General features: G+C 58.7%; 5 protein-coding genes across 5 annotated transcripts; 1 reads left to right on the plus strand and 4 right to left on the minus strand.

The window, feature by feature from the left end:
* Positions 1–1,260: 1,260 nt before the first annotated feature.
* On the minus strand, positions 1,261–2,618 carry SPRG_09671 (hypothetical protein; the record flags this gene model as incomplete). The annotated part of the gene is made up of 7 exons (XM_012349095.1): positions 1,261–1,462; positions 1,509–1,647; positions 1,697–1,780; positions 1,830–2,046; positions 2,098–2,156; positions 2,204–2,299; positions 2,349–2,618. The coding sequence occupies 7 exons, from the start codon at positions 2,616–2,618 to the stop codon at positions 1,317–1,319; spliced, it is 1,011 nt and encodes a 336-aa protein (XP_012204485.1). The 3' UTR covers positions 1,261–1,316.
* A 1,245-nt stretch (positions 2,619–3,863) lies between these two features.
* On the minus strand, positions 3,864–4,866 carry SPRG_09672 (hypothetical protein; the record flags this gene model as incomplete). The annotated part of the gene is made up of 5 exons (XM_012349096.1): positions 3,864–3,956; positions 4,003–4,080; positions 4,131–4,248; positions 4,296–4,465; positions 4,492–4,866. 5 exons carry the CDS (start codon positions 4,864–4,866, stop codon positions 3,864–3,866), a joined length of 834 nt encoding a protein of 277 aa, XP_012204486.1.
* A 648-nt stretch (positions 4,867–5,514) lies between these two features.
* Positions 5,515–7,510, plus strand: SPRG_09673 (hypothetical protein; the record flags this gene model as incomplete). Its single annotated transcript, XM_012349097.1, has 2 exons — positions 5,515–7,346; positions 7,402–7,510. The coding sequence occupies 2 exons, from the start codon at positions 5,515–5,517 to the stop codon at positions 7,508–7,510; spliced, it is 1,941 nt and encodes a 646-aa protein (XP_012204487.1).
* Positions 7,511–7,789: 279 nt separating this feature from the next.
* Positions 7,790–8,338, minus strand: SPRG_09674 (hypothetical protein). Its single transcript, XM_012349098.1, has one exon. The coding sequence runs from the start codon at positions 8,264–8,266 to the stop codon at positions 7,847–7,849; it is 420 nt and encodes a 139-aa protein (XP_012204488.1). The 5' UTR covers positions 8,267–8,338; the 3' UTR covers positions 7,790–7,846.
* A 360-nt stretch (positions 8,339–8,698) lies between these two features.
* On the minus strand, positions 8,699–10,493 carry SPRG_09675 (hypothetical protein). Its single transcript, XM_012349099.1, has 5 exons — positions 9,776–10,493; positions 9,632–9,711; positions 9,357–9,583; positions 9,054–9,306; positions 8,699–9,004 (listed from the first exon to the last, which is right to left on the minus strand). Exons 1-5 carry the CDS (start codon positions 10,407–10,409, stop codon positions 8,771–8,773), a joined length of 1,428 nt encoding a protein of 475 aa, XP_012204489.1. The 5' UTR covers positions 10,410–10,493; the 3' UTR covers positions 8,699–8,770.
* Positions 10,494–11,348: the final 855 nt, after the last annotated feature.

Here is an 11,348-nt window from a genome sequence, read left to right on the forward strand (position 1 = left end):
TCTCCAAGCGCAGGTCGTCAACCTCCAGGCGAGTCTCGACGCGTCGCAGGACACGGCCAAGACTCGCACCTCGGAGCTTGTCCTTGCCCGTGCCCAGCACGACAGCGATCTCGAAACTCTCGGAGATCAACTTCGAGCCTCGCAGGACGCGCTGAGCATCTGGAGGCATCACTCGAAGCGTCGGAGGATTCGGCTGCGACCTGTGTGTCGGCGCTTGCTGCTGCTCAGTCAAAGTTCGACAAAGACGTCAAGGAGCTCCAAGCGAGTCTCAAGAAGACGCTCAGGGTGCAGGCCGCGCAGCACGAGCAAGAAGTCTCTGCTCTGTAGTCCGATCTTGTGACAGCGCATGAGACGTCAGCGAACGTCGCGCGCCGCCTCTCGGCCGACCACAAGACGGCGCTGGCCGATGCCAGTGCCACCCTCGCCGCTAAGGGCGCGGAGTTCCGAGCCAAGTACGAAGATGCGGTGCGCGGCCGCCATGTGGTCTGCCCTGCTTGCGGCGACGTCGACGAAGTGAGTCAGTGGACCGTCTTTCCTGGGCCGCTGATGGAAGACACGGACTTGGACAGCGACATTGAGGTGGGTCTCGGTGAGCCACCGGCACCGCCAGACCTGGTCGCAGCCGCAGAGCTCGAGGCAGAACGCAAGGCTTACGAGGCGCTCAAAGCGCAAGCCGACGACGCAGCAGCCCGCGCCGCATCGAACGAGCTGCGCCTCGAAAACAAGATTTTGAAGCTCATGGCGACCATCAGCGATCTCTCGGCCGATGTCAACGCGCTCTCGTCGGACAAGTCGGCGCTCGCAGAGGCCAAGACGAAGCTCCAGGAGGAGACGATGAGCCTCGCGTCGCGCGTAGCTGCTTTGGAAGCGGCGCTGCAGACGCAGCAGACACAAGCCAAGAGCGACATGAAGGCGCTCGAGACGCGGGCGGTCACGGCCGAAGCCGCCCAAGAAGCCAACGCGACGACGAACCGGGAGCTGGAAACGACCATCGAAGGGCTCTCGACTAGCGCGCTCTACCGACGCACCCAAGAGCTCATGAAAGAAGTCCGGGACCTGGAGGCTCAGCTGCACCGACTTGGGCACTAGCGACGACTAACTCATCATAATACTACGATGTGATTTGCATATCAATCGCTTGGCTACTGGAACTAGTCCATGTTGGCTCTTATCCGATAGGATAGGACAAGATAGGATAGGATAGTGTAGATGATATCTATATACTTGCTACACCACGGCAACACGAACAAGGATTCAGACATGGCCGAGGATGGCGGAGCTCTATTGGGTCAAGGGCTCTATGTCCTTGGTGTGGTCTACAGTGGGGTCGACGACTTGGGCGACGGCTCAACGATCGTGATCTTCTTGGCGCGGCCCTTGATGCCCATGGACAAGTGCGTGAATTCCCACGCACCACTGGCCGTGTTGGGTCGCGTCGCCTGGACATACATGGTGCCTTCCCCTACATCCGTAGTGAGTCGGTTGCAGAAACACCAGGATGCTAGTACCCTTCGGGCCCTTGCACACCGACTCAAACTTGGCCGACGTGTCCGAGATCGCGCCGACGTACGTGTTCTTGTTGGTTTTGATCGGGTGGCCCAGAAAGTCCTTGACCTTGGGCACTTGGTTCACGCGGTCGAGCCCCATCTACGAGCCATTGTTTGCGATTCCTACGCGTCCAATACTAGAACAGTACCTGGATGATGTACGACGGACGGTTCTTAAGAATGCGCAGCATCACATAGCCGGCTGTGCACCCGACGCCAAAGCACAAGAGCGCCTATATCGTCGTCGGGAATGGAATGTCGTGACATCACGTGGGCATGTACCGGCAGCGCAAGCTTGGAGATGAGCGCCTTGAGCTCACCTTTGCGCTGCTCTTTCACTTGGGCGTCTTCGGCGTCGGTCAAGACAACAGTGGGCTGCGGCTTGAGGAGCGAGACAACACTGCCATCGGCCTGGATCAAGTCGAGGCGCCGGAGCGCGTACTTGCCGTTCTCATCCGTAACACTCGCATCGGCCGTGTAGTGCACGACTGTCTTTCCGCTAATACATGCATGCATGCTTATCCAGGGCGTGCATGGCCACCATTCGTACCGCTCGCCTTCGAGACCGATCGTGCCCGAGTAGATCGTCGCGCCGTCTTGCACCGCATCCTGCCGTATGGTCGCTCGAGACAGCAAGCAAGAACGCGTGTACGTACCGGCAGCATCTCGACCTTGGTGGGCAGTCCCGTGATGTCAATGACCACCTTGTTGCGGATCGCTGTGTGCTTGGCTTGGAGAAACACCAAGGTTTCCTGCACAGAGACGTTCGCACGCAAGCGAGATGATGGATTGCTCACGCACCGTCGAGTCGTCTTCGTTCATGCTCTTGTAGTACGATGTGCCCACCAGCAGCGTCGCGGCCGTAATCATGTAGAAGCCAATGTCCCGCACGTACGGGTCGAGGCCGGCCGACTTCTCGACGGCCGCCTCTTTGGCGACCGGCGCCGCTGCCTTCTTGGAGCGCTTGGCACTGAAGAAGCGTAGCTGCCCATACGCGGGCTTGGGCTTGTGGCCATGGGCCGCAGCGAGCGTCGGCCGCGTCCCGGCCAGCAAGCTCGTCGTGCGTAGCATCCTTCGGCAAAACTCGGCGCCAACTTACGTGAGCAATAATTGCAAACTTATTTGAAGGGACATGAATTGATTAAAAATATCATACATATAATACTGAAAAGTTTCATTTATCATAATGCTAGTAGGAACTTCCAAAAAGACACCATTATTAATACTCGACTCCATGGCGCATGGTCTCTTGGCCAGTCAAAAGCCCGGAGCCAACTGTTGAGGGCGCTCAGTTTTGAATTTGCAGTTTAGTCGAAAGTTAGTCGAATTGCGTAGTCGACGCCGCCATGCTTTTGTCAGGAAGTCACAACACCTCTATTTGCGACTTCTGTTACTTGCGTGGGAAAGGAACGCTTGGCTCTCTCTGGTCCCTCGTTCTGAGGGACCTCTTGAGCCGCCTGGGATTGATGAGAGTGGAGAAGCGGGGCTACCTTCGTGGTGGCCCACTCCTGCGCCTCCTAGATCAGCACCATACATTCCTCTACTGAACAAACGACTAGCGTAGTAGCACGTATACTATGATGCGCCGATGCACTCCATATCACGCATCACTATCACTTGTGCTCAAAGCGACGCGACCTCTCAAAAGCACATATTGGATGTCTCTCCGTGATCCAACGTGCCGTCGATGAGGTCACATCCTTCTCGAACCTCTACATTGAACTAACTAAAAGACTGAGCTTATCAAGCAGCGACTACGAACGTCGTGCCATAACATTTTAAAACCTTGGACGCACAAAGGGTGGACGTGGACGTGGTTTAGGAAATGGAGCTAGTGGCAACGCTAATGCCCGGGAAGAAGGCGCAAGTAAGGTTGGCTGCAAGTGGGCTGAGGGCATCCATCTGCCCCGATGCTGGCGTTCGAGTTAAAGGGGTCTAGTACTTACCGGACACGGATCACAGGCTCACCGAGGAGCGGTTGGTATCTTGCGAGGTCGAGACGTCGCTTCGGGTGCGATCTTGTGAGGCGTCGCAGTCCCCAACCCATCGCTCACCGACACCATGAACGTACGTCGGCGGTCGCGTGACGCGTGCGGCAAATTTCAGTGTGTAGAAGCGCGAGATGCTGCAAGAGGTGCTGCCCAAGGCCGGCCTTGTCTACTCGGAGCGCGGCAACCTGACCGAGGTGCTCTGCAAGCCCAAGATCATGCCCATCAAGTCGCTCACGCTCCTCCAGCTCGAAGAGCTCGAGAAGCAAGCGCGCAAGAAAGTCGTCAAAGATACGACTAGCTCGAACAAGCGACTGCTCTTGTTGCATTACATGCCACCGCCAAACATGCTCATGAGCGAGCTCAGCGCCGACTGCGGCGGCTGCACGCCATAGTACTTTTGCGCAATGATGCTCATAAACTAGAGCCGCCGACGTGAGGAGGAAGAGGAGGAGGGGAGGACGTACGTTGCGGAAGGACGGGTCGCGCGACAACGCGTACGCGTAGCGCTCCTGAAGCAACTGAAAGAGCGGGAGGGCATCGCGCTACACCATGCCATGGTCAACGCACTGGCCAAGACTGCAAGCAGCCGTACCTCGAGCGTGCGCAGGATGAACTTGACGCAGTTGATCAACGGCGTGTCCAGCGGGCGGGCCGCAAGGAACTCGGTCAAGACGATGTTGGCATCGCGGAGGTTCTCCAAGCAAATCAACCTTGACGTCGTGAATGCGTGATATAGACAAGCAAAGAGGCAACGTACTGCAAGACGGCGCGCGCGACAAAGAGGTCGGCCTCGCTGGCGTAGCCCGTGGCCGCGTGCGCCACGAGCATGTGGCTCATCTCGCGGGGCTGCTCGGCGTGCAAAAAGTGGTTGTTCGCACTCGTGTAGTCCGTCGCGACCGTGTAAACGCGCGCGAGCCAGAGCTGGAGCTCGGCGTCACCGCGCTGGCGGCTACCGTGCGCTTGGACCACTTGACGGCCTGCTTGAGAAACTCCGAATGGTCTTTCGTCGCCGTCGCGCTAAAGGCTTCCGAGATGGCCTGCACGCGCGCCTTGTTGGCCGCATCGACCGTGAACTTTTGCGCCATGTACAAGTCGATCATGAGGCAGCCCATTTCGCGCGCGGCCGTAAACTGGTCGTGCTTGGCGAGCTGGACCGCCGCCGTGTGCGCGAGGTCAATGGCCCGCATGTGGTCGCCCGCGGCCGCGTACCGGCTGTAGAGCGTCTTGTACATCTGCAGCGCCCCATAGAAGTCCCCTTGCTTTAGGCGCTCCTCGAGCTTCTCGGCCACGCTGGCCGCCCCACGAGCGCTCTTGATTTGACGGACCATCGTCGTTCACAAAATAATATCGTGCTCGTCACCAAGCCTCAGGTATCCGGATGTCCGGATATCCAGACCAAACCCAGCATACGCCGCCACCTCGGACCTGCGGCCCATTTGCTGACAGTCCCATAGAAGGTGGCTTCAACTCAGTTCGGCAAACAAGAAAACGACCTGCTACTCCAGTGATCGACCGCTTGTACTCCCTACGTGAGCGATCTTAACTCCTCCTCGGTCGTCTCGGCCAATGGCACCAATGCAATCGTATCTTGAACCGTCACACGCATGGCCAATATGCGATGGACCTCTTGACAGTCTTGATAGTTGTGTCCTTGACAGCTAGCTCATCCGCCCCAGTGCAAGTGCTAACCGCGCCGCGGTGCGGTCGTTCTTGTACTGTAATTGCATGATGCATCAAGCAGGCCGACCTGTCTTGAGAGAACGGCTGTCGTTGCGGGATGATGGCATCGACCACCGAGCGCCAAACGCTTTCATTAAGATTGCATTGTAGCTTTTGCTTCGTCTCTCGCACACGTTTTTACGACGACCATGTTGACTTCCTCCTCCTCCTCCTCCTCGGGCGAAAGCCGTCATTTGGTCGACCGGTTGCGCGCCGTGGGCCTCGACAAGTACATTGAGCTGCCGCAAATCGCCGTCATGGGCGACACGTCGAGCGGCAAGTCGTCGGTGCTCTCGGCCATCTCTGGCATCTCATTTCCGTCCTCGGACGTGCTCACGACGCGGTGTCCGACGCAACTCATTCTGACGCACGCGTCAACGTTTGCAGGCAGCGTCCGCCTCTTGCGGTACCAATCGAGTGCCGCCGACACGTCGCCCAAGAAGATTGAGACGCTCGACGACGTGACGGCGGCGATTGAAGAGTTTACGCAGCTCCTCATTGACGAAGGCCAAGTCATCTCGGACGATGCAATCGAGATCAAGCTCCAAGGCCCCGCCTTTCCGAATTTGACGCTCACGGACCTTCCGGGCCTCGTGCGCACAGTGCGGGACGACGAAGACCCGGCCATGATTGGCCGCGTCCGCGCGCTCGTGGACCGGTACCTCGTGCAGACGCGAACGATCATCCTCGCCGTCGTGCCGGCCAACGTCGATATGCACAACACGGAGATCCTGCAGGCCGCCGAGGCGGCCGATCCCGACGGCACGCGCACGATCTCGATCATTACAAAGCCCGACCTCATTGACGACGGCGCCGAGCAGAGCGTGAAGGAGCTGCTCTTGAACACGACCAAGAAGCGCCGACTCGGGTACCACATGGTCAAGTGCCGCGGCCAGCGCGCGCTCTCGTCGGGCGTCACGATCGCAAAGGGCCGCGAGGACGAAGCGGCGTTTTTCAAGACGCACCCGGTGTGGCGCACGGTGGACCCGGGCCTCGTCGGCACGGAGAAGCTCGCGGCCAAGCTCTCGGCGCTCTTGGTCGAAGCGATTGCGAGCGCGATGCCGGCGGTCTTTACCGAGATTGACGCGCAGATGAAGGCATGCGCAGTGGGTCTGCGCGCGATGGGCGATGCGATGACGACTCCGAGTGCACGCCGCGCGCACTACATGCGCCACGTCGGCCTCGTCACGAACCGACTCGCCGGCGCGACCAACGGCGACTATGACGACGGCGCGTTTTTCGACACGACGTCGGCGGCGTCCTCGGTCGACAACCGTCTCCGCGCGCACCTCTGCGTGTTCGACACGAAATTTCAACAAGAAATCGAAGCGCTCTCGGTGGTGACCACCGTCAACGTCGACCGGTCCAAGGAGATGCCGGCGGTCGGTGACTATGTCGAGGTCGACGCCAAGAACCAAAACAAGTGGATTGTCGAGCGCGTCATTAGCGTCAATGGCCGCTCGATTATGTCGGCCGTGTCGTCGCCGGGTGCGTATACCAACTACTGGCGGTTCATCCCGACCCAAGACATTTCCGAGCTCAAGCAGCTTTTGCGGGAGAACCGCGGGAACGAGCTCCCACTCTTTGTCTCGAGTGCCATGTTTGGCAACATTGTGCGCGAGCGCTTCGTGACCAAGTGGCGTGCGCCGATGATGACGCTCTTCCGCGCGTACGAGACGCTGCTGGAAGGCGTGGCCGCGCGCGTGGTCTCGTCGACGCAAGCCAACCCGCGGGTGCAGGCGCACCTTTTGCGCGTCGTCAAGGACGTGCTCTCCGACTTGTCGGAGACGGCCGAGCTCGAGCTTGAAAAGGTCTTGGCCACCGAGAGCCGCCCGTATACGCTCAACGGCGACCTCTACGAGAGCCTCCAGGAGCGCCGCCTGCAAGCGCTCCAGGACGGTCTGAGCGCGCTCTCAGCGGGTGACGAGACGGCCAACGTCTCGGTCGGCGCGGTTCAAGCACTCATGCGCGCGCACGGCGGCACGTGCAACGAAGACGCGCAGGCGCTCGACTTGCACATGGCGATTGCGGCGTACGTGGACGTGGCCAAGACGCGGTTTACCGATGCGATCCCGATGCGCCTCAACTCGTGCTTTGTCGAGCCGTTTGTCGACGAGGTAGACGACGGACGAGCAGCTCGCGAGCCTCGTTGTCGACAGCGTGGCCAACACGGCGGCGCGCGAGAAGCTCGAGGCGCAGCTCGCGTCGCTCAAGAAGGCCAAGGCCGAGATTGTCGCGCCAACGTCCTTGTAGCTAGAAGTGAGACGCCGCTGCTTGGCTCCATTTGGCTGGATCGACTAACCTCTCTCAATGCCAACGAGACGCAAGCCTTCAATGCGACAACAGTTGCTGCGTGGAGGACCGAGGTGCATTGGTCGGCTGTGATGACGGTGAGCGCAAGCATGCTTGTCAGTAGCGAGAGCAGTCGGGCACGGGAGCCGTAGCTGATTGAAGACGGAGCAGCATCTAGCTGTTTGCAGAACGCAGCGATGCAGAAGGACGAGGATGCAGGCATGCAGGCAGTAGAATAGGACATGGTGGTGCGTGTATTGATTGGTGTGTACGATGTCGGCGGCGGAGAACTCTAGCTCAGACTTGGTAGCCCCGCTTTTGGGCGCCTGCGAGCTTGTCGACAATGTCGCCAATGACCGGGAGGTTGAGGACCGTGCCGAGGACCGGGGTTTGCCGCAGAAAGGCGACGGCGACGGGGAAGAAGGAGCCAAAGAGGTTGAGGAAGCCAAAGGACTGCACGCACATGCCGATGATCGGGTACCGGATCATGACGAGGAAGATGCCACCGAGGAAGCACACGATGCCACGCCAGCGGTCCTTGCGCGTAAAGAACTTGATCGTGCGCGAGAGGCCGATGGTCATGGCGAGGCCCGAGAGGAAGAGCACGTCGCCGATGGCGAGCAGCGCAGCGTCGAAGAAGAGCATGACGCCGAGGAAGAGGAAGAGGAAGCCGACGCCCAGGAGTAGCGTCCCGATCTTGCGGTTGTCGTCCATCATGCTGCTGCTGCGAATCTGTCGACGCCGTAGGAAACCTGTTGGGCAATTCAATGCGCTCTCGAATACGAGACTTGATGTTTGTATCCATGGGCTTTTTATATGTAAGCAGTATTCATTGGCTAAAATGATTTATTTGTGAACCAATCAGCGCGAAACAACTCATACACACGCCATGTCTCTCGCTCGCCACGAGAACCGTCACACCAGCCGCAGGACGACGCGCCCCACGACCACGAGCTGCAGACGCTGCGTGAGGACGCTACCTATAGCTACGCAGAAGGATCACACTGTCCCATGCTCGCCGATGATGGGCGAGGGCTTTAATTAACCTAACCGCCTACATAACCCCCACCGCACCGATAGGTTGGCTCCACTTGACGAGATCTGCAGTCTTTGGATGCTAATACTGTATATATACATATTCAAAAGATGGTGGGGTGCTACTATATCCAATTCCCGAAACGAAGCAAAGGGTCATTCACGACAACACTGGTGTACTTGTCGTTAAACACTCGCCGTGTGTTTGGGCGACGCAAACGTCTGGTACCCGTCGGTTGACGCTTCGGTGCGCTGGTGCATGTTGGCGAGCTCGGGGTACTTGGCTTCGAGGTCTGTCCAGGATAAAGCGTTGCCGTTGTCCAAGTGCGGCTTCAAATACGCGCCCGTGACGTCGGCAATGACCTCGAGCACGTAGGTCACATCGATCTTGCCGGCTGCCCGTGCGAGTTGGCTGATTTTCTACTCCATTGATATTGCTATGAGCCACGATGACGCATCGATGTAGTACCGGCGAGAAGAGGCCGAGATCGGAAAAGTTGTTGTGGCGCGAGTCCTTGATTGCGTAGAGCTGCGTGTCCGGGTGCGTCGCCGATGATACGTTCTTCGAGAGCGTCTCCATGTGCGTTGTCCAGTTGACCCACTGCTCCGAGATCAAGTGCAACACCGGAAGACGTGGGCCGTTGAGCACCACGTCCTTGTCAAGCGGCGCCATCCATACGTCCATAGCCACAATCGCCTTGACTCGGGTATCCCGGGTCGCCCTAGCCATTCGCGTTGGTTCCGTGCGTCAATATGTGGATCCGGGGCATACGCAGTCACGACGGTCGCCCCGCCAAAGGAATGTCCCACGAGGCCGATCGCATCGAGGTTGAGCTTTTGGTAGAAGACGCTGGTCGGGTCGGCTCGCAGCGTCTCGACAGCGTTGATCATGCTCTGAACATTGGCCACGCGTTGCTGCAACTGACTGTTGCGGATCTTGTACTCGACGTTATCCCAGTCTTTCGCGGCCTCTGGCGGAAGCGGGTGGTAGTAATCGTACTACAAGCCACTTGATTGAACTCTATTGCATACCGTGATTCTCAGTACCGTGACGCGCCCGGTGGCGTCGACGAGCCGATTCACCGACGACGACCCGTCGTTGTGGTTGAGTGCAAACACAATGTACCCTACGAAGCGCGTCGCATCAACCACGTCGCCTCAATAGCAAGAGGATGGAGAGGCGCGTGGTACCTTGGCTCGCGAGCTGCTCGTGGAGCACGGCGTACATCTCCAGCGACCCGCCGAGGCCGTGGCTAAAGACGAGGACGGGCCACCCATTCTTGGACGGCGGTGGCAGCAGCGGGACATCCACGACAGCGTGCAGCCACGCGTTCTTAAAGTGCGAAAAGATGAACGCCGGGATCTTGGCGAAGATACTCAGCCCGATGGCCAAGTGCTTGCCGTGGTGCAAATACGGCAGGAAGATGCGCTTGCTGCTCGACGCCGGCGATGGGTAGAAGATGCGGACGTCGAGGTCTTCGAGGCGATCGGTGATGCAGCCGACGTTGGGGTAGGTGGAGGTCATTTTGGGAAAGGCGGGCAGCGGGAAGAGGTACACGCCAAGCGCAAGGAGCACCCATAACAGCGCTTGGGCAATGACAATGTACTGGACCGAGAACGAGCCGAACATCAGGACAGTGTTGAGGACCATGAGGGCATAGCCCGGCACGAGGACGCCACGCGCAATGTGAAAGGCAAGGACGCCAACGAGGACGACGGTGATGATGTACCGGCCGACCTCGCTGGCCGTCTCGACTTGTGCGAGCACCGACTGGGCTGCTGTGAGGAGGACGAGGCCGACCTCGATCGCTCGGACGCGCTCCATGATACGCTGTGTGATCACGTGGCGAAGCAAAGTGGAAAGTGTCGCTAAGGCGCAACGAAGCCGTCCCGCTGTTTAGTACGTGGCGCCGTCGAACAAATCCACCGAGAGGGTCCGTTGGGATGTCATCATCACACACTATTTCCGTTCATATTGCACTTTCTGCTGAGGTGGAAAGCTCTCGAGATTGCATTCGCCGTTGCAATGACCGCCATCGTGGCGTTCCTGCTACGGCTTACTACCCAGCGCAATGCGCCCCGAGGCGTGTTGTCGAAGTCACGCCCCAGCGCGGCGGCAAGGCTAATATCACACAAGGATACAGGCGCGACTTCGGTAGCTTTCACAGTCCTGGCTTTGCATCCGTGGTATGGCAGCGCATTTGCATATGTGTACGTTCTACAGCGTCACGTAGACTGCAATACGTAGCTACTCTAGCGTTGGACGTCTCGATGCTTCACGGACGTTGCCGCGTCGATCCCACGAACGCACGACACGCGCGCCGTTGCACACTAAATAGTGCGATGCCTGATGGCAGCACCGTGAATGCTGTTAGCGTACACGATTTCGTGTCGAAACGAGACTATTTGACGAAACGAATATAGTGTAAAATGAAATGGTGTTGCAAGTGCAGGAGGCGTTGGTGCAAAACGATTGGCAACCAACCACCGGGAGCTAAATTCGATTGGAACCACGGCTTTAGATGGCTCAAAACCCAATTTTACATTGAGATCATGTCCTTCCGTGGCGGTCGAGGCGGTGCCCGCGGTGGCGGTGCGCGTGGCGGTGGTCGTGGCTTTGGCGGTCGCGGCGGCGGTGGCCGTGGCTTCGGCGGCGGCCGTGGCGGCTACGACGAAGGCCCTCCGGCGACGGTCGTCGAGCTCGGTATCTTCATCCACGCGTGCGAAGACGAAATGGTGAAAAATTTATGTTCAAAAATAAATA

Source organism: Saprolegnia parasitica (assembly GCF_000151545.1).
Source record: "Saprolegnia parasitica CBS 223.65 unplaced genomic scaffold supercont2.50, whole genome shotgun sequence".
Lineage (NCBI taxonomy): Eukaryota > Oomycota > Saprolegniomycetes > Saprolegniales > Saprolegniaceae > Saprolegnia > Saprolegnia parasitica.

Bases quoted from the DNA above. Each gene is read 5' to 3' on its own strand.
- SPRG_09674 (XM_012349098.1), bottom strand. From the start codon at position 8,266: ATGATGGACGACAACCGCAAGATCGGGACGCTACTCCTGGGCGTCGGC.
- SPRG_09675 (XM_012349099.1), bottom strand. From the start codon at position 10,409: ATGGAGCGCGTCCGAGCGATCGAGGTCGGCCTCGTCCTCCTCACAGCA. The intron at 9,307-9,356 runs GTATGCCCCGGA...GCGAATGGCTAG, and splicing joins GGGGCGACCGTCGTGACTGC to GGCGACCCGGGATACCCGAG. The intron at 9,005-9,053 runs GTACTACATCGA...TCAATGGAGTAG, and splicing joins ATCTCGGCCTCTTCTCGCCG to AAAATCAGCCAACTCGCACG.